We start from the raw sequence: 21,588 nt of genomic DNA, 5'->3' as shown, positions 1-21,588 counted from the left end.
TAACCAATGATAAACAGGGTGTTGGTAAATATAGCCTTACTCCCTCGTTGGAATAACTCTGAGATGTGCTCTACAATGTCTCCCAGATTTCCTCATTGGGACTGAGCTATAATTGCCTCAGTATCTTGCATGTTAAAGTACCTTGTATTGACTTCCTTTCCTTCCCAGTCTCACTTTCTTATCCCTCAACAGTGCTTTCACTTCACAAAACAACCCCCAAAACACAAGAAACCCCCAAACCAAAAAAACTAAAAAAAAAAAGACTACTTGCAATTGAATTCTTGTCTCAGATCTGCTTCTGGGGGAACCCAAACTAAGACAGCCACTGAATGTGGAATTGTACATTGAGTGCTTAAGGAGAGCCCATGACGTCTGGAATTCATACAACTGGAGTTGAATTAAAAAAAAGAACTCTTTCAGGAATCAGACATCATCTTCTCTGTGGCAAATTTTTTTCCCACACAAAGCACTAACAGTTTGAACAAAAGATGTGGAAGTTTTTCCTCTGGAAGACCACCATTAATTTATAAATGGAGGGTGGGGGTCGTTCTTTATTATTCAAATTTTTTGGATATAAAAAGAAAAAATATTAAAACTGGAAAATATTCACGAATGGAATGTTTAGTTATAAAATTATTCTCAGTTCAAATTTCCTTTCCTCCTTCACACTTCTGTCACTCCTACCCATAATGCCCTAACAGCAAGTTTCAGAATATTTGGCCAAGCCATGCAAATAAAACTGTAGCTCACAAAAAACCCAAACCAAACCAAAAAAAAAAAAACAAAAACTGTAGCTCAACTTTAATAGAAAATCTGAAATCTTGCAAAAATGCAGCCTTTTGTGAAATCTATGAAAATGATGTTGGAGAAGTGCTAGAATCAATGCAAAGCCATGGAAAGTGAAGATCTGGCAGAATAAGACAAGGCAACTGAAGAAGAGAACAGAGACATGGTTGATGACTGTGACAAGAATTTTCCAACAGAGTGATCTGAATATCATAGGATTAAGGGCTGTTCTTGGGGGAATTAGTGATGCCTTTAAATATGTTTGCAAAAAAAGATGCTCTTTTTGATCATTCAATGATCATTTGATCATTGAAAGTCAAGCATGAAGGGATGTGCATTATATTGTGTTAGGATATATATATTTTGGGGGGATTCCACTCCAGAATGTTCCATTTACGTTTTGAGTGACAGCATTGCATTTAAATTTTTTCTTCCACAAAGTGTTTAATCTCAAAGTCTGTTGTATAACACCCTTTTAGAGAGTCATGAAAACATCTGCTTGGCGTGGTAGATTGAAACGGGAAGGAGGCTTATCCCTTGCCTTACACAGAGTCTCCTTTGGTTGAAAATCACTTAAACACTGAAGTGAAAACATTTGCTGCTTTTCTTGATTTACAGATGTTTTCTCAGAACTACACTTCCAAACAGTCCCAGCTGACTGTAGCTAAGGCCTGGGTAAATTGATAAGATGCATCTGGTTTCAAGACACAGACTAAGTACAGGGCAGGCTCTCCGTGTCCCCAGAGAACCTGGTTGGGGTCACAGCTAAGTCTTGGAACCACTTGCTCTATATATGAGTGCCAAGTGAATCCCCAGCAGGGAGAGACAGGCGAGGAGTAGACGGCTGGGCTCTTCCTCCTGTTGAAAATTCACTGGGCACTGGAGGAGGAAATTTTCCTTCTGTCTTCTGCCCTGAATGTTTTCCCAAACATGAAGGTAAGATAACTTCATTATTTTTGTGAACAAAGCTAACTCAAAAGGGAGTAAGGCTTAACTTAAATAACTCAAAAAAAAAAACAAAAAAAAAAAAGAGAGAATACGTGGGAAAATAGGAAAGAGAAATCTCTGAGGGTGACTTTAAAAAAATCCTTAATTAAATATAGTTAACAATTCAGCCAAAGTGAATTTGTTTTTCTTTTCTTGCAGTTAATTTATTGGTTTAGAGGTCTGGGAATCAGAGATTGGAGACAATATTTATGAAAGTCCCAAGAAAGCCATTAAGAAATAAAATACAATAATACAATTGTTATTCCTTAGGGAAAAATTCCCTCCCACGGATTTTGTTTGTTTGATTTGGAGTCACGCAATGAACCCCCATGATCTGACTTATCTAACAGCTTTATAGAAAAGTGAATTTGGAGACTTGCAACTTTAGAGTTTGGAATCTGGATGAGAAGATAAGGCTTGTGAGAGTAGAAGATACAGATAAATGGAATGAAACTAAAGGTTTACCAAAAACACATATTGGTCTAATGGAAAATGGCCAAATGTTAAGGATAAAGAAATGCAGGACTGAAGACAGAAATCACTATCATAGACTAGAATTCTGGGATGCAAAAATAAGTTGAACCTGCTATTACAATTTTATTATTGCAGAGGTTTGTATTTAAACTTTAAAAATTTTACATTATAATGCTGGAACAATAATTTCTCAGCCCTGTCAGCTGCTAGATTGCTTTTGTCATCACTATGCCACCGATTTGCAATACTGAATCTACGCTCACTTTCCAGGGGCTTTGGAGGCGGAGTGAGAGGCGGGTCTTGAGTAACTCATGGGTGAAATTACATTTAATTAAGGTACTGAAAATTACACACAAATCATAAAGTTAATTTGTTTAATGTTATGATGCTAGAACATCAAGTAACCATACAAAGTTAGAATTAAGATATAATCTAATCTCTATCACTCTATCTTGTATTTTTATTTAAAAATTTAAAATGCTTCTTAGCTCAAAAAGAATAGGATGCATTTCCTAGAGTCATCTAGCTAGTATACTTTCACCTAATATTTGTATTAACCATCAATCAATTTCCTTACTTATTTTATGATGAGACATCTTAATAATTGTTTTGTGCTTAAAGATGGATCATTGATTATTATGACATTTTTCTGCTGGGGTAACATATTTACTTTTATCTTTCAGTTGGTTGATAAAATATCAACAAATAAAGAAATGATTTCTTTGTGAGTTGCATGCAGGGTTCTCACCTATATTTGAAAGTAGAGATTCATATTTTTACAGTAAATCTGAAGGGTATGCTTTTGTGATACATTTCAGAGAAGGTAAACTTAGGCTATGAAGACACCACTAGAAGTGGTTTTCAGGCCTGGCCTTTTAAGAGGAAGTATTCTTTTTTCTCCCCCGCGGCCCGCCCCCCCACCATTCATGTGAACTAAATTCAGAGAGGTGGTCCCAGAATTCGTTGCATTCTCTTTGTATCCCTTGGATAGGAGATAACTGGGTCTGAAGTGTTTCAGGCCTTTAGAGCAAAAAGTGTTTCCCTCTGAGCTGGCTGTGGTCCAGACCTTCACTTTCTCTTCCATGGACTGAGATGAACCTGGGGTTTGTAAACCTAAAGCATGATTCACATGGTGCTGGGATGTGGTCAGGCACAGAGATGTCTCAGATGAGGGCTTTTCTGCTTCCTCGCCACACCCAGAGCTGATCTGATGTTATCAGCTGTCTTCTGTCAATTATACTGTGATGGTGTTTGTGCCTTTAAAAAAATGTCTTTTTCCAGATTCTAATACTACCATCTTGGCAAAAATAAGTTCAAAGAGAAGATAATATCGATTATTTCTCCACTCAGAGATAACCACTATTAACATTTTAATCTATTTCTTTTCAGACTTTTATATGAGCATGTACAAAATATATTTTATGAAATTGCTATCAATCTAGATCTGAATCTTTTTGCTCACTATATCATAAGCATGTTCTCCTGTCATTGTTCAATCTATAACGTGCTTCTAATGGCTACAAAGTACTCAAATCATATTATTGTGCCCTTTTGCATTTTTTTATCGCTAGAAGTGTTGCAAATTGATGTCTATTTCTGATAAAGATGTAAGTAAATTGATTTTAAAATCTACCTTCTTCTTCATCTGTTTGGTGTCCTATGTTCTAAATTTATTGATCAAGATATTAATTAGGGCATGCTAAGAAATTAGATTTGATTTTTCCATACTTTTTTCTCTTGGAATTTGGAACCCAGTGTATGCTACAGAAATTAATGTTGTATTTTTTTTACCTCAAATGGGCTCATGATTCAACAGACAAATGTAAAAGACCAGATGTGGAGAAATTAGAAGCATAGAGACAATGGTTGTAGCTGAAACACTTTAGAGGAAGGAGGTAGAGCTAATGCTCATTCAGTCATAAGAAAGAAGAGAAGAGAATTCTGGGAAATGTAGTCCCAGCTTAGCTACTTTACACACTGCAAAGACACGGTATCTTTTCAACTAAGCAATTCTTTTATAGAGTTAACTCAGATGTATGTCTATATCTGTCATTAATTTGTTTATTAATTTATAATTGTTCTATCTTGTCCATTTGATGAGATACTCTTTCCAAAGGCAAGGAATGATAACTGCTTCATTTTTCAGGTACTCAGCTAGCAAATTTTCAAGACATTCTTTTGGTTAAGAGATTCAGCTTGTATAACTCATGAACTTGTGATAAGCAGATCTTCATGGGTTATAATATATATACAAGGAAGATGGTGGCAAGGTTATCTTTTCTGATGAAAAAGTATATCCCTTAAAACTTCATTGACATTTAAAAAAATATGTAATAGAATGTTAAAATGGATTTTTTCACGATGCCTGTTTTGCCTGAGAGTCAAAGGCCAATAATAATAGGTGCTCAGTACCCTCACATTTTGAAGTGAGATATTGTACATTCAATGTGGTATTATTGCAATACCAAAAGAGTAGCCCTAAATTTGTTTGGTGACTCTTTGGCCATCTCCATCCTCAAAAGTATGCAATATTGTGTCCCTTGGAGCATGAGGGTGTATAGGGAATGATACCCTACTCACGTTTGAGAAAATCTAAAGGCATAGGCTGGTTCACTGCCCTGTGGTTAGCAAGTAAGTCAACACAGCAGTATTGGTTACATCCTGAAATCCAGAGTTTGACAGGGCAAGGATGTGTGCAGGTATCCCATGGACCAGATGTGGACCTTTAGAAAGGAGCCAGACTTGGGTTGTCAGGGACTCTGCCTGGGAGACGCCTGCAGGATGAAGCAACCCCAGCAGACAGCATCAGGAAGCAGGCACTGGTGAGACTCAAGAGAGCTGAACAAAGAGACGAATCATTTGTGCCAGAGAACAGTGGTTGTAGATTCCCAAAGGAGGAATATCCAAAGAATGACAAAAACACCATGAGAGATAAAGAATTGGCATTCAAACATCCAACACACCCTGATTTACCAGCACTGGACTCCAGCTGCGTCGGGCAAGCAAGATCCTTTTGGCTTTTGCCCCTCCCACTCGTGCTGTGCTGACTCTGGAGAAGACAGGCATCCTGGGGAGGTGGGGAAGAGAAGAAGGAGAATAAAGCAGAGGAATTTTGAAGTAGACCCCACCCCTCCCGCAGGACCTGGGAGCAGGATAGACATTTAAAATTGGATGATACGTTGAAATTTGACTGATAGGTTGTTCCAGAATGCCTGGGAGTGACTAAAAGAGCTATGAGATAGGCTGGCCCAAGGGCAGGAAAAATGAGTTGACATAGTACAAAAAAAGACATATTGTTGAAAAGAAACAACCCACTGCAGTTTATAATTGAAAAAAAAAACCCCCAACGTTTAAAAGGTGTTGCTTTCCATTATGGGCTTCACGTGTTTGTTGAAAAATCAGAAAAGTATCCACAGCCTCTCCCACCATTGTTCCCATTTCCAGGGCGCCCACAGCTGTTGGAGCCTCTCTGCCCTTTTGGTTATATGTTAATCAGATTATAGGCTGAAAACTCTGTAAGGCTGTAAAAGGCAGAAGTAGGCAACTACTTCTTATTAGATACCTAATAAGAGGATGGGTGATCTAGGAAGGTGAGAGAAGCATCTGGAAAAAGTGTTGGGAAGCCATTCCACAGCTACCCTGAGAGAAAAGAGGTTTGGGGAGATCAAGAGAAGAGAAAGAACATTGGCCTGGTAAAATGTGAGGTAAGATGATTTAAGGACTTTTTTTACTGGGTTATGAATTGAATGTGTTTGGTATTTTTAAGGAGTCTCCAGTACAGATTCACCTTCAGTTGTCAAAGTAGGAAAATACATAGAAATGAAAATAAAATAATAAAAGTCACCTATGATTTCACAACCAGAAATGAACTATTCTCCTTGTTATGTTTCTTTGTAGATTTGTTTTCAATACACATTTGATTTTCAAACAAAATGTAATCACATTTTACATACAGTTTCATAACCTATCAGATGCTCAATATTTAGGCTGCTGCTGTCACATGAATGTGATTATAAAAGACCTCTGTGGTGTTTTAAAGACTGAAGGAACCACCCGCAGAGCTAAGGCTTGTGATGAGTATCATGGCATCTCTGGCTAGGAACGTACCTCCACTTTTGATTTTCCATTTAGGAAGCTATTTCTCTTTTAGCTTCTCAGCCCTTGAAACTGTTCTTCTTTCCAGGCATTCTCTTCTCTGGTGTCCTCATGGGTACCAAAGTTAGAGAAGAGAGTGGAGTAAGGAATTAAAAGATGATGGGACCCTAAAGAAATGTTTGTGAACTTTTAACTCTGGGGAGTCTTTTCAATTTATTTGTCAATGACATCACCTAGCCCCTAGTTGTCTTTCCAGAAATGAATAATGGGAGGTGAACTCAAGAGAAATGTATTAGAGACTTCCCTGGTGGCGCAGTAGTTGAAAATCTGCCTGCCAATGCAGGGGACACGGGTTCGAGGCCTGGCCCGGGAAGATCCCACATGCTGCGGAGCAACTAAGCCCGTGCGCCACAACTACTGAAGCCCGCGTGCCTAGAGCCCGTGCTCTGCAGCAAGAGCATCCACTGCAATCAGAAGTCCACACACCGCAACGAAGAGTAGCCCCTGCTCTCCACAACTAGAGAAAGCCCATGTGCAGCAATAAAAGACCCAATGCGGCCAAAAAAATAAATAAATAAAAAAGAGAATTGTATTAAATTTTTATGTAAAATGAAAACTTAAAAGTCAAGCAGAATCATCAAGGCTTCTCCATGGTTCTTTCACTCTTTCTATTCCCAACTCACAAATCTTGACTTGTACAGATGTATTCACTTTTGACTCATTAAAGCAATGCTAACTAAAATATTGCTTTATTGTTTTTTTTTCCCCCTCCTAGGCAATAAGTTTATTCTTCTTGGTGGGATTTATAGGAGAGTTCCAAGTTTTTTCAAGGTGAGAATTTTTTGGATTGTGTGTGGAAATCATTAACAATCATTTCTTTTATTTTAAGGAAATTCTTAACTATGGTCTGATTTTTACATTGCAGCCTGAGCATGTTTAACCCTTCAACACTTTTTTTCTTTCCCTTTTTTTAGAAAAGGCAATTATACAGAAAGTGTGTTTTATTCTTATTCTTATTTTACTTTATTTTATTCCCTATAAGGAAGAAACCTGAAGACTAAAAACACCTCAAGGTTTCCTGCTTCTCCCAGTACCATGGTTTTACCTGCAATTCAGGGAATGGCAGCTGACTTACACATCTTAGAGCAGAATTTGATTTTTAAATGTAGTCTTTGCAAAATAGTCTTTGGGATTTTAAAAGTTGAGAGTTTTTTTAAGAAAATAGGTTTATCGGCTCTTGAGACCTGGAAAAAAGCCAGCATCATTTACTCACGGCCTTGCTTTGCTTTCACTGTCTGATGGGAGAGGACCAGGTCGGTTTACCTCATCGAACTGTCAGAACATGTGTCTGGAGGTGTGCCAGTGACTGGGACACAGAGGAGCCAGACGGTACTGAGAGTAGAGGGGGTGATTGAGATCTTGAAAGAGTTGATTTCAATGCAGGTGTGATAAGGGCTCTGTGAGGGGACTGGACAGGGTGCACAGAGGAGGTGAGGCCAAGTGAGCTTCCCTTCCCAAGCCTCGGTGTTTGGGGAAGGCCTCTGCCTGTCTCTGGGAGACAAAATAGACACATAGCATTAAGTTCAGATTGTTTAATGGCCAAAAACACTAAGGCATTTGGATCACTGATGCTATATCAAGATGACAGGTTAGCAAGATTAGCCCCATAAGGGCACCTGAGCCACAAATGGCACTCCTTATCTGCAGCACCTGGCAGTGCTATGCTTAACTAAGCAGGAATCACCTTGACCTGAGATGTCTCCCAGGTTAGGAATGTACTCAAAGTCCAGAAAGCAGGAGTCCCGGTTCCTCTACCCCTTGTAAAGTGTGGTTTTAGGTAAGGCTTCCTTAATCTCTTTGGACTAAGCAACATGACCTCCTGGACACAGCCAGAGGTAAGCATTGTAAGAGAGTCAGCTTGCCATCTTCCACATGCATTTTATTTGGGTGGAATTCTTGGAGCTCAACTTGACGCTACTGCTTGAGAAGTGACCTAGATAAACAGGGGGAGCACGTAGAACTCAATTCTCGTCCATTTAGCCTTTGCCAGATTTTGGTTTCCTACTTCTCATACGGTCGTTTTAGAGCTTGTTGTCTCTCAGTTAAATTTCTGTATAGCTCTTCAATTCATCGTCCAAAATCCTGTCAAAGGCCATGATACCTTCCTTTTATATGTTCTCACTTAGCCTCCCAATTTTAGACACTCTCTTATGTGTATTTCCACAACGCATTATACTGTACACATTTCTGTTAGGAAGTCTATCTCATTAGCTATACTGTACAAAGGATCACGATTATTGTGTTATGATTATTTGTTTACACATCTGTGTCTTCATCCTCCCCTCTACCAATTGCCAGTATCCTATCTCTTTTATGTATATAGCTCTAGTGTCTAAATAGTGCCTGGTACATTCTAGATATTTCATAAATTAAATTTAATAAATCTCTGAAAAAGTGAGTCCTTCCCACATATATTTTTATATATTTTGGGGTCCTCTTGGTGCCTCTTAGGAAAAAAATTGTGAAGCAATTTTTGACTATTCTTGCCAATTTTTTGTCTTCTCTCCTACCTTTCTGTCGGCTTTATGATGGACAATTTGACACTATGACAGTGCCTCCTCGCCAGTCAATTGCCAGTGGGCTTCCTATGCCCCTTGGTCAGAATGCAATGGTTGTACCAAGACTCAGGTAGGACCATGTGAAAACTTTGTATTTACTATTTATATGTAGAAATAGCTTAGGTGTGGACACAATGGCATTAACTTTTGAATGTTGTTTTATTTTTTGAAAATGTAATTAGTAATTTTGAAGGGAAAAAGTATGATTTATTTCATACTTAATATTGTAATAAAAAATTTCTGCATTCTCAATTTTCTTGCAGGACTTTTCTAAATCTTACATTTGAGCCTAGAAATATACATAGGAGAGACACTAAAAGCAACTCACTAACTCTTTCACTATCAGAGAAATAAGAATATCATGAAATGAAGTTAGTAGATAATTCAAAATTTCATATTTACTGGATTCAACTTTTCTTTTCATTTGAAACAAACACTAAAGAGTAGCAAAATAGCTGCTTCGCTTTACCTAACTAATAGTGAATGACCATGGAAAGTCAAACATTTTTAAAGTTTAATACAAAAGTAATATAAATAAAATACTAGACTTGACTGGGAGATTATAGAGTACTTCTAAAAATGTCCGTTTTTTTCCTTATTATAAATTAATCATTGGAGAAAATGATTTATAGTTTTATAAATGAAATAAAATGGTTTATTTCTATATAAATAAAGAAAATACTACTTATAATTCTACCATTTAGAAGAAACCAATATGTCAGCATTTTAGTATTTACTCTTTCAATTTCTCTTCTTTTCTTTTTTATTTCATGTAAGCACAGATCTGCTTTATTCTTTTTGAATAGCTACATGGCATTTTATGAATGTACATAAATGTACATTTATGAATGTACATTTAAAAAATTTAATTAGAGTTCTACTGACTGGCATTTGGGTGTTTCCTCAATTTATTTTCTTTCTATGTGCTTATGATTTTTAAAATAGGATTATTTGATCATGATTTTATATTCTATTTTAACTTAACATTATACTATCAGCATGAATTTTGACAGCTGAATTATGTTCCATTATATGTATATACCAATCTTATTTATCCACTTCCTATTGTTTGAGATTTAGGTTATTTATATATTTTGTTATTATGAATAAAACTTTAGTGAACATTTTTGCACATAGATATGTCTTTTTTCTGATAATCATCTTAGGATAAATTCCAAAAATACAATGTTGGTTTCAAAGGTTCTGAACATTTGAATGGCTAAATTTTTTTTTTTGTATTGAGATACAATTGACATATAACATTATATTAGTTTCAGGTGTACAACATGATTTGATATTTGTAAAAGATTTTAAAGGTGGTTCAGTTTAGATAAAAATGTGCACTTAAAATCATTTTAAAATTATTAAAATAACAGAACCATATTATAGAAGATAACTTGTGTTTTGAAGCATCGTCATTATCCTCATTTTTCTTATTTAGTATCTACATGAGGGGTATTTACAAAACAAGTTACACAAGTAACTAGGATTTGGTTTCTGGCAAATATAATATTAGATGACAACTCTGATTACAGGCAAACAGGTACATGAATAACAAAACAAAAGTCAAACAAACACCAACTTCAGAAAACATTTTTATAATTTAAAAGCAAGTTAAGAAAGAACATTAAATAGAGGTAGATCGAAGGTATTTTTCATATGAGTAATTTTTTTGTGTGAAGGTCATCATGCTTAGATTATAAAAACAGAATTTTCACCCAGAAGAAGACAAGTGAAAATGAAAAAGGGGTCATAAGATCAGAATTTGATAGGTGAGAATGAGACCCTGAGAGCAGACAGCCATCAAGGTCATCCTGGTGTCTATGGAGAAGGAAAACATTACTTATACGACAACGCAATCTATGCTTTGGAACTTCAGAAAAGCACAATGTTACTAAGCCACGTATAAGAGGTGTCTTCATCAATTAAATACAGAAACTAAAAACTTACTAAGAAACTGTACTGAGTTCCATTCCTCACTCATACTCCTCTATGACTCCTCTGCTTAGACGCAATGAAAGCCCCAGGCTGTTGCAAACCTGCTCAGAGTTCAAATTACATATCTGTGACCCTTTGTTCCAATTTAGGATGAATGAATAGATTCAACTTTGATTTGTATATCTAGTCTTCCCTGTTGCTAAAGGTTTAAATTCTCTGGAATTTCAGATTTTGTCCATTTTTATTAACTGGTAAGAGTTGAGTTTAGGAAGAGGCTTAAAAGATGCACCTTTGATTGCCTTTGGGGAGGAAAATGATTTTGCAGATCTCTCTTTTTGTTTAAACATTAGATACATGTCTTCATATTGAGTAAATGAATTGTAGAATGAATTAGTTTTCTCATTTGCCTTAGAGATTTCCTCAAATTTTTTTCTACCCCCTCCTACCTCACCCCACCCTAAGATAGGCCTTTGACATCTTTCCCATTTCAGAGGTCAGTAATTTTGGTTGTCCAGTAAAGTATCACTGTAGATGTACCTTCACCTGTGGACCACTTAGGCTTCTGTTTTGTAAATTTGACTTCCATGTTAGCATATATGTCTCTCTGGATTGTTTTGCCTCACCTTGCCTTCCTGAAGAAGGCTTAAGGCTCAGCTCAAATTAATTACCACCACTTTTCTAAAGGTCTCCCTTACTCCTGTTCATCTTAACTTCCCTTCCCAATATGCTTACTCTTTCTCCAGCAAAATTCACTTCACCTTTTCTAATTAGCTCTTGGTACATTGCTTTGGCAAAAAATTAGTCATTTTGTGTTGTGATCTGGTCTATCCAGCATACTTTCTTAAAGATTCACTAATTTTTTTTTCATTCAACCCTAAGAGTAAATATATAACTGGGAGTGCTCTATAAATAATAACCCAAGTGTCACTGTACTCAAAGACAAGTGGGTTTCTGGGTGCATTGATTTTGTAGGCTTTACTCCTGTAGTACACCAGAACAATTTTACAAACATTATTTCTCCAATTGTATTAATTTATCCCAGATTTTATTTCTCAGATAAAGGAAACTGGAGATATTGAAAAGCTATTTGGTTTGTCTTTAGACTCGCAGGCGGTCAGTTGCTGTTTATGGGCAGTATGGCGGCCATCCCTGTGTTGGAAGTGCTTTTGAACCACAATCGTGTGAACCTACACGAGGATGTCCAACAGAAGAGGGATGTGGAGAACGTTTCAGGTGTTTTTCAGGTATTTGCTTCCCATAGGTTCGGCACGCAGAGTGTAAGTTCAAATGCTATTTGTTTAATTTGCTCAGTATGTATTTGTTGAATTGTACTGCTTTTATATTAGCCTATAAGTTAATTTTCCCCCAAATCAGTTGGATTTTTATTGGCATATTAGTTACACACTTAACTGTCATTCTTTTAAATGCATGGGTGTCATCTGGTAATAAAGGTGGGGATACTCTTTGCTTCTTTGAAAAAGAAATATGGCTATTGACAGACCCAAGCAGTTCTTGACATTGCATTTTTGGTGAAGATGTGGAATGAGTCTGGAATGAAGACTGAAATTGGGCAAAAACAATATTACTGCCCAAATTATTTTTATTTTTACAAGAAAAGCAACTCTAATTAGTTAATCAAGGAGCAATACGGGTCATCTCTATGCATGGGGAAATGAAACAGTTTTGGATTGAATAATATTTGACCTATTGTCTATGTTGCATTTGTGCAGAAAGGTTAATTCAACAACTTTTAGCAAACATTTATTATTCTTGTTATGTTCCAGATACAGAAATGAGGGTTGTAGAATGAAACACATAGCCTCTTCCCTCAAAATTCTTAAAGTTTTGTGGGCAAAATAGTACATAAATATTTCCTGTGTTAGACGTGTTTTTTAACAATACCTGTCAAACTCCTATTGTACTTTCAAAACCCAAATCAGATGATGCCGCCTTAGGGAGACCTATCCTAAAAGCCCAACTGATAGAGCTATTTAACAGATTACTTTTCTGTGTTCTCTATGTACATTGTATCATCTGTAATCTGAAGTATTTGTTGCCCTGGATATCTTTTGGTAGACTGAACTCCTTGAAGGTGTGTATTATATTTCTTTTATTTTTGCACCTGGAGTGTGTGGTACACAGTAGACTCTCAACAAATGTTTGCTGCATTGGATCAAGTGACCGCATAGTGGGATGTGCTATCAGGACAGTTTTGTGCCATGCATACTATAAGGGCACAAATGAAGGGCATACATTGTAGCTTGTGGGGCAAGGGTGGTTTCTGAGAGGAGGTAATGTGTGATTTGATTTTTGAAGAACTGTAGGTGCAAAGTCAGTGGAGATGGCAAAAAGGTTGGTCTTTGATTTATGTAAGTGATCCAGTATGACTAGGGCGTAGGAAGCTAGTAAGAGAATGGTTGGATATAATGCGGAGGGAGGCCGGGGCTAGATCATCTGGTACCCTCTAGTGCTTCCTTGTGCTTCTGGTACCCTGGGCTTATATCTATCACAACAATTACATTGCTGAATTGTAATGATCTAACTTCATACTCTTTCCTATTAGATTGTAAAGTATATGAAAACCCTGGTGAATACCCTTTTTATTCATATTTGTATCCCAACACCCAAGAGTGTCCTGAACAGAGAAGGTGCTAAAGAAATGTCGAATTTTAATCTTTTAATCCAGTTCTCATGCTCTCAAACAAAGACAGCACTTTGGCATCTTGGTCAGTGATTACAGAAGAGCAATGGAAAGCTGAAGGGCAGGAAGTCAGTCTGTCTTCCCAGTGATTGATTGGCATTGAGTGATTTTGGAGAATTCAGACCAAGTGCTTGATAGCTATGGGTGAGAGCCTGGAATTTGAATTCAGGTTCTATTGTCAATTTTGTGTCCAGCCAAGGTCAGAATCAATTTGCATGTTGAAAAATGAGGACCAAAATAATCAGCAGTCCTTCCCTGGGCACTGAGGGTGTATCTCAAACTCACATTAGAGTATCAGTGTTGTGTTGAGGGTCCAGGGTGAAATCTTTTGATCCCAGGTAGCGTTTTCCTTTTCACCTCTTTTATTTTTGTGTGGTGGCTTTTCTTGTGTTCAGGTCAGTGCATCAGCAGATCTTTGGTTTGCAATGGGGATTCTGACTGTGAAGAGGACAGTGCTGATGAAGACAGGTGTGAGGACTCAGAAAGCAGGCCTTCCTGTGACCTCGATAAACCTCCTCCCAACATAGAACTTACTGGACAGGGGTAAGGTGTTGGGTGTCTTCCTGTACACATCGATGGGTTGTAGTTTTTATTTTGTTGTGTTTTATTTTGTGGTTTGGTAAGTCTAATAACAAATCACCTAATAGTCAAGACTTTGCTTAGAGCTCTTTGCCACATCCTGAAACAATTTAAAAATTCCTATCTATATACCTGTAAATATATGTGGTAAAGCATAGAGGGACAAGTTGTCCCTGGACTGTTGGGTTTAGCACTGAAAGTCCTGCATCTAAGGAAATCCTTCAGACCTGGGAAATCCTGGCCAGTCAGTCCCCCTATGGGAGGGAAGGGGGGAGAACTAATTCAATGATGTGGGGCTACTTAAGGGAACGAAGAGACAACAGAATGAGAGCAGCGGAAGAAGAGAGAAAGTGTGTTGGAACACTCAGACTGAAAAGTAATCACCTAAACTAGCTGGGAACTTTCAAGTGAAGTTGAGGCAATCCTGTTAGCCTTTTTAAAAAGAATTCTGAAAAACTTTTAACGGTCAGACCCAAGTTAAAGTTTTAAGGTTTTAAGATAATCTCTTTGCTTAGATGTGATTTTTCTATACTACTATGAAATTCATTAATGGAAAAATGGTAAAGTTACTTTATAGAGTATACCAGTTAGCATGCTAAGAGGCCGACTAGTTGTAAATCATTGTAGAGAGTTCTCTCTCTTCAAGAGTAATCTTAATTGTTTGGTTTTTTCTATAGATTCAATTCAAAACCAGCTGTTGCCATAGATACAAAAGGGCTGTGTGTTTCCTAAATAAGTTCTTAGGCTAAAAGGATGTTGGGTTTCCCCAGCTATTAGTTTTAACCATTATAGCAAGCAGGGGGAGTTGGGTAATGCATAGTGTGCTCTAGGAGGCTTTTTATTTGAGCTCTCCCAGAGATGTTTAACTGTAATGTATTTCAAGAATATCTAGAGTTCTCTAATGATGCCTGTTTCAGCAAGTGGTGTTTCTAGTTTTTAACAGCCTTTTCTTCTTTCATTTTTTTAAAAACAGTTACAATGCGCTCACAGGCCAGTTTAGGAACAAAGTCCTCAACACTAAAAGTTTTGGTGGTCAGTGCAGAAAGGTGTTTAGCGGGGATGGGAGAGATTTCTACAGACTGAGCGGAAATATCCTCTCCTATACATTCCAGGTACTTAATTACATTGATTTGATTTCTTTCTAATCTGTGAATTGTTGCCAGAGATCGTTATTTATATGATATTGATTTTTTTGGGTATTTTGTTGAGAATTTACTTGTGGCCTCATATGTGGTCAATTCTTAGAAATGTCTTATATAGGCTTAAAAAGAATACATTTTCTTTTTTTAAGAAATGTTTTATTTATTCTTAAAGTTTTTTAATACAATTTTTAAAGCTTACTTTCCATTTACAGTTACTGCAAAATATTGGCTCTATTCCCCGTGTTGTACAATACATCCTTGAGCCCATCTTACACACAGTGGTGTGTACCTCCCACCCCCTCACCCCTATATTGCCCCCCTCCTTTCCACCAGTTTGTTCTCTATATCTGTGAGTCTTCTTCTTTTATGTTACATTCACTATTTAGGAATATATATTCTTTAAATCTGTGTTATAGGGCAATGATACTTTTAATTTATGTCATTCAAGCTGAAATATCCATTGTCTCATTTTGAACTCCATACTCCATGTGGGTCTAGAACCTGATGGTCTGTCCCTGTGTGGGTGTTAAAACCCAAGGCCCTGCTCATGACTGGTTGTGATAGTCTTCTAACCACTGCCACAGTGTCACCTTACTTAAAAATGTTTTTTTTTTAATTATGAAATATTTCTACGTACAAAATGCTGTGAATAACATATACTTGCAGTTTGGAGAAAACTAATAATACAAACAGGACTATATATGCCCACCACCCACCTCAAGAAATAGAATATTACCCGTGACTTAAAGGCTCCTATCTACCTCTCTCTGTCACATCTTCTCTACCTGTACTGCCCATACAACCACTATCTTATATTTTGTATTAATCATACAAATGAGCTTCTCTAGTGCAGACACCAGGAACTCGAATTGCTGCTTTGTAGGCTATGTTTAGGTTACACTTCACTAAAGTTTCCAAAACCTATATATGACCAATCTATACCCCACCAGCAGTGTGGAAGAGTGGCCTGTGTTCCACATCCTTGCCCGCATCCACACTGCCACACTTTAAAATTTTGTTTATGGTCTCAAGGTTTCCTCTGCAGGCTTCTGCTTCTTGCAGGCTGTTTCTGTCATACACACGTAAACTCATCCTGTTGATTGATTTCAACACAAAATCTCCTCACACAAAACAGTAATGGCTTTAGGGGAAATTCCTGAAGATTTAGAGGGAACATAGAGGAGAGATTGTCTACCTCACAGTGCCAATGCATCCGACGAAAACAGTTGAGATCCTCTATCTTAAATTGTCTGTCCTTCCACAACCGAAGCCAAAAGAAGTTTCTGGTCTCATCCTGTTTTAGCCTCTTTCTTGCTCATCTCTTCCAAGATCTCCTCTCTCATGCCTTTCCTCCCATCTTCCCAGAGCTCAGAAATTTCCAGTTCAGCCCTCCTTACTGATGACTCCCAAATTTGTAAACCAAAACTATTAGGATATTCAGAAGGAAGGGGCTTTAGTTTACCAACATTAGTCATCTTCAGAAAGCAGTTCTGATTATGAGGAGCAAACCCACCAACCTCCGACTTATAATGGAATTAAATTACATTTAAGAGTTACTGAATCATGAAAGTAGAAAGTGGAACTGACTTGAAAAATAATCATAGCTACCAATTTTTGAATATTTCCTGTGGCATCTGCACTATTTTAGGCAATTTGTGTAATTTTAATCCTCACGACATCTGTGGAAAGTAAGTAATATTTTACTGTTTTATATATATAGAAATTGAGGCTCAGAGGACTTCAGCAGACTTGCTTCAAGTCACCAAATCAATAAGCAGTAGAGCTTGGATCCAGTCTGTCAGATTTCACAGCCCTTCATTTTTCTAGTATATTTTACTCTCCCAATGTGTTGTATTAACTGCTTTTTTGACTCTAAATTCTGCTTGGTGAAAAACCTATATTGTAATTTACCCTTTGGCCAGAAGGGAGAATGTGAGATAGGCATATAAAGAGAATTTTTTCTCCTCATATTACTAAGAGGATGTGTTGATAATTCTTTCATAATTATAAGGGGGAGAATTGCATATATGTATATATATATGCATATATATGTGTGTGTGTGTGTGTGTGTGTGTGTGTGTATGTAGTCAAATTTAGAAAGTTACAGAACAGAGGAGGTAATAAGGGAGAGAATTTCTGACATGGTTGGAAAGGAGACATGCTGGAAACCTGCAGCTTCTGAAGAAGAAAAATAATTTAATAAAAGCATAATTCTGACGTTCGTCTTCTACAGCATGGCTTGGTTTTTGGATTGACATCTGAAATGCCTTGCCAGTCACTGAATGTGAAGGTGTTTGTCAGAGGTAGAGGGAAATTATAGCCTGTGATTTAGGATCCAGCCGAAGGGAAGTGAGGTGGAGGCAATAGGCAGTGAGTCAGTCACTGCAGTGGGAAACCCAGGTGCGAATATGGAGGCGTTCAATGTCCTCCTCAGTTCAAATAGAAGGGGAGCCACTGGGGATTCAGGCCTCTACAGGTGGAACATGACTTTTGGCTTGTTGGAACATAAATGTTAGTAAATAAACATAAAACAGAATAATCAGTCCATCTCTCTTCTAATCTCTGTTTTGGAAATCAGCATGGTGGTTTACCCAGGACAAACCCAGTTGCTTATTAAGTCACTTACTTTGATGCCATGCACACTCTCTGTTTGCTCATACTTTTCATACCACAAGGAAGCCTTTGAAACATAAGCACATTCCAGCTCCACGGTCACTTTGGGAAAGTGCCACCCTGCTTAGTTTAGCCTGGGAGATGCTGAAAGACTGTCTTGTTTATTCTCAGCATGTAATGAGTTGCAGATGGGAGTGAGTAAAGATTAAGGTGGAGAAAATAACTTCCTGGATCCTCCTGTTTTGATCTTGAATGTAATTCATTATATTAAAAAATTTTTATTGATTTACAATGTTGTATTAGTTTCTGATGTACAGCAAAGTGATTCAGATATATATATTCTTTTTCAGAGTCTTTTCCATTACAGTTTATTACAAGATATTGAATATAGTTCCCTGTGCTATACAGTAGGACCTTGTTGTTTATCTATTTTATAAATAGTAGTTTGTATCTGCTAATCCCAAACTCCTAATTTATCCCTCCCTCTCCTTCCCCTTTGGTAACCATAAGTTTGTTTTCTATGTCTGTGAGTCTGTTTCTGTTTTGTAAACAAGTTCATTTGTATCCTTTTTTTACATTCCGCATATAAATGATATGTGATGTTTGTTTTTCTCTGATTTAGTTCACTTAGTATACTTCATTATATTTTTTAAAGCAAGATCCTATATGTATATCAAATGAATAACAAAAACGTATTCTAAAGGCAATTTTAACTAATGTTTAGTTATCTGATCCTCTGCTTCCTCTGTTGGTATGTGTCTAGATATCTGAGATTTCTAAATCTACTTTGTTAACAGAAAATAATTTGAATGATAATAAAAGTAGCTCACATATATTAAGAACCTTTTATATACTAAGCACGTTTCAAGTGCTTTAAATAGAACTTTTTTTTAATAATAACCTAAGTATGTAGGTACTGTCATCTACTATTTTTACAGATGAGGAAACTGAGACAAAGAATGCTTAGTAGGGGCTTCCCTGGTGGCACAGTGGTTGAGAGTCTGCCTGCTGATGCAGGGGACGCGGGTTCTGCCCCGGTCCGGGAGGATCCCACATGCCGGGAGCGGCTGGGCTCACAAAAAAAAAAAAAGAATGCTGAGTAATTTACCTACAATCACAGAGGTAGTAGACGACAACTATGGGGTCTGAACCCTAGAAGTGTGGCTCAGAGCCCTTGCAGCACACTGTACTTAGGTGGGGTTAGAATATGTATAAGCGTTGATAGGAATGAGCCAGTAGAGAAAGAAAAGTTGAAGCTGTAAGACAGGGAGTAATCAGTCAATTTAATTAGTCCTTTGAAGAGGCGAGAGGGTTAAGAAAAAAAAAATGTCATGAAGAACCTAGGGGTAAGACAGGAATAAAGACACAGACCTACTAGAGAATGGACTTGAGGATATGGGGAGGGGGAAGTGTAAGCTGTGACAAAGCGAGAGAAAGGCATGGACATATACACACTAGCAAAGGTAATAAGGTAGATAGCTAGTGGGAAGCAGCCGCATAGCTCAGGGAGATTAGCTTGGTGCTTTGTGATCGCCTGGAAGGGTGGGATAGGGAGGGTGGGAGGGAGGGAGACGCAAGAGGGAGGAGATATGGGAACATACGTATATATATAACTGATTCATTTTGTTGTAAAGCAGAAACTAACACATCATTGTAAAGCAATTATACTCCAATAAAGATGTTAAAAAAAAAAAAAAGAGGTGAGAGGGAATGCAATACAGAAAAAAGACAGAGAAATTAGCCTTAGACAGGGGGCGGAACACCTGCACAGGAAAGGAAGTGAAAGACATTCGCAAGTCTGTAAATTTGTTAGCCAGAAGTGTAAGAAGTCTGTGTCTGATAGTGGGAACGTTTGTAAAGAAAGAAATTTATCTTCTGAGAGTGAAGGAAATGATTGTAAGATTGGGGGATTGAGATGGGTGCAGAACTTTTGAAATAGATACTGTAGGGAATGGGAGAAAGAATTGGCTAGACATTTAGGGTTGCTGGAATGTATTGAGGATTCCACTGAGGTTGGAAATTATGAATGGACTTACAGTAACACCAGTCGATAGTTGTGTGATTTTTCTATAGCAGTGCTAAGGTGCCTGGCTGCGAGCACTGAACAAAGGTTGAGTTTTTGCCTGGCAAATATGGTGGCAGAATATACCTAGGCAAGGTTCATTGGCAGGAGTTAGGTTCATTGGCAAGAGAATAATAAGTCATGAGCCATGAAGCATAACTACAACATGAAGGAAGTGACAAAATGAAGGTGCTGATAGGGAAAGAGAAGGGAAAGTAAGTTGAAGGGCTGTCTCTATGAGGTTGAATAATAGATATGGCAATAATAGAATGAGTGTCAACAGAGTAAGAGATGTCAGAGTGCAGGATGTTTGAATTTGTGACTTCAGAGGAAGACTCAGTGTGGGGAAATTTCAGGATCTTAGCTGGAAGGAAGAGGGTATTAAAGAAAATTTAAGATCACACTACCTTGAGAAAGGATTCTGTGGCTATGTGTAGAGTACATGGGAGTGAGGAGACGCTGAACTAAAGTTCTTAAGAGGCTTATCTGCATAAATCATGAATCAAGTATTTGAATTGTACACCTGAAGAAGAGAAAAAAATAGGCTAATTTTTTTTTTTTTTGCATTGAAAGAAAGGTAGGTAACTTTTCTTTCTTGAGAGAAAAAACTAAATTCTGTGTGTGTCCAAAACCAAATAGGACTGAGACACTATCTAGTGACTCTAGAAATCTCTAGTACATTTTTATTTATTTATTTATTTATTTATTATTATTTTTGCGGTACGCGGGCCTCTCACTGACCTGGCCTCTCCCGTTGCGGAGCACAGGCTCCTGACGCGCGCCTGACGCGCGGCCATGGCTCACGGGGCGGCCATGGGCCCAGCCGTTCCGCGGCATGTGGGATCCTCTCGGACCGGGGCACGAACCCGTGTCGCCTGCATCGGCAGGCGGACTCTCAACCACTGTGCCACCAGGGAAGCCCCATTCGTGCCCCGGTCCGGGAGGATCCCACATGCCGCGGAGCGGCTGGGCCCGTGAGCCATGGCCGCTGAGCCTGCGCGTCAGGAGCCTGTGCTCCGCAACGGGAGAGGCCGCGTCAGTGAGAGGCCCGCGTGCTGCAAAAAAATAAATAAATTAATTAATTAAATAAAGTAATTAAAAAAAATAATGTCCTCTTTGTATTCAATAATAATAATGTCCTCGTTGAGTTAAGAATAATAATATATTCTTCATTTTGACTTGAGCTGAATTTTTGCGTTTGACTTTTAAACAAGCCAATTTCATAATATAATGAAAATAATGTTGGAATAAAAGGTATGGTTAAATCTATTTTTTCTTCTCTTCTGTCTTTCTTCTAGCATGAATGCCTAATTTTTAACATGGGTAGTGATGAAAGTATTTTTAATATTTTCTGGCATTTTGTTGAATTTCCTTCTAGTCTTTTTTTGACTGGGCATATACTTGCATATTTGTGGTTAATAGGATTTGTAAATATCACATTTACACTTGCTTTTTCATTTAACATGAACAATTTGTCCTCACACTCATCCTTTACGATGGCTGCATAATATTCTATTTTCTTTTTAGCATTTAAAAAAAAATTTTTATTGGGGTATAGTTGATTTACAATGTTGTGTTAATTTCAGGTGTACA

General features: G+C 37.6%; 1 protein-coding gene across 4 annotated transcripts in view; it reads left to right on the top strand.

Moving 5' to 3' along the window:
- The first annotated feature begins 766 nt into the window (after nucleotides 1-766).
- The window catches only part of C7 (complement C7), a 53,848-nt gene continuing 33,026 nt past the window's right edge, over nucleotides 767-21,588 (top strand). For 2 of the 4 annotated variants that reach the window (XM_027101200.1, XM_027101199.1), the window contains exons 1-6: nucleotides 767-1,722; nucleotides 7,118-7,173; nucleotides 8,955-9,030; nucleotides 12,001-12,142; nucleotides 13,995-14,142; nucleotides 15,152-15,290. In XM_027101200.1, coding sequence (XP_026957001.1) covers nucleotides 1,717-1,722; nucleotides 7,118-7,173; nucleotides 8,955-9,030; nucleotides 12,001-12,142; nucleotides 13,995-14,142; nucleotides 15,152-15,290 — 567 coding nt within the window. In that variant the 5' untranslated portion in view covers nucleotides 767-1,716. Of the gene's footprint in view, nucleotides 1,723-7,117; nucleotides 7,174-8,954; nucleotides 9,031-12,000; nucleotides 12,143-12,170; nucleotides 13,744-13,994; nucleotides 14,143-15,151; nucleotides 15,291-21,588 lie in introns of those variants that run through there. The other 2 variants (XM_027101197.1, XM_027101198.1) reach the window with 2 other exon arrangements.

The sequence above is a fragment of the Aethalodelphis obliquidens genome, unplaced genomic scaffold, assembly GCF_003676395.1.
Source record: "Aethalodelphis obliquidens isolate GAN/ISIS:26980383/991018 unplaced genomic scaffold, ASM367639v1 scaffold4, whole genome shotgun sequence".
In the NCBI taxonomy this organism is placed as follows: domain Eukaryota; kingdom Metazoa; phylum Chordata; class Mammalia; order Artiodactyla; family Delphinidae; genus Aethalodelphis; species Aethalodelphis obliquidens.
This window is presented reverse-complemented; position numbering and strand designations above follow the sequence as displayed.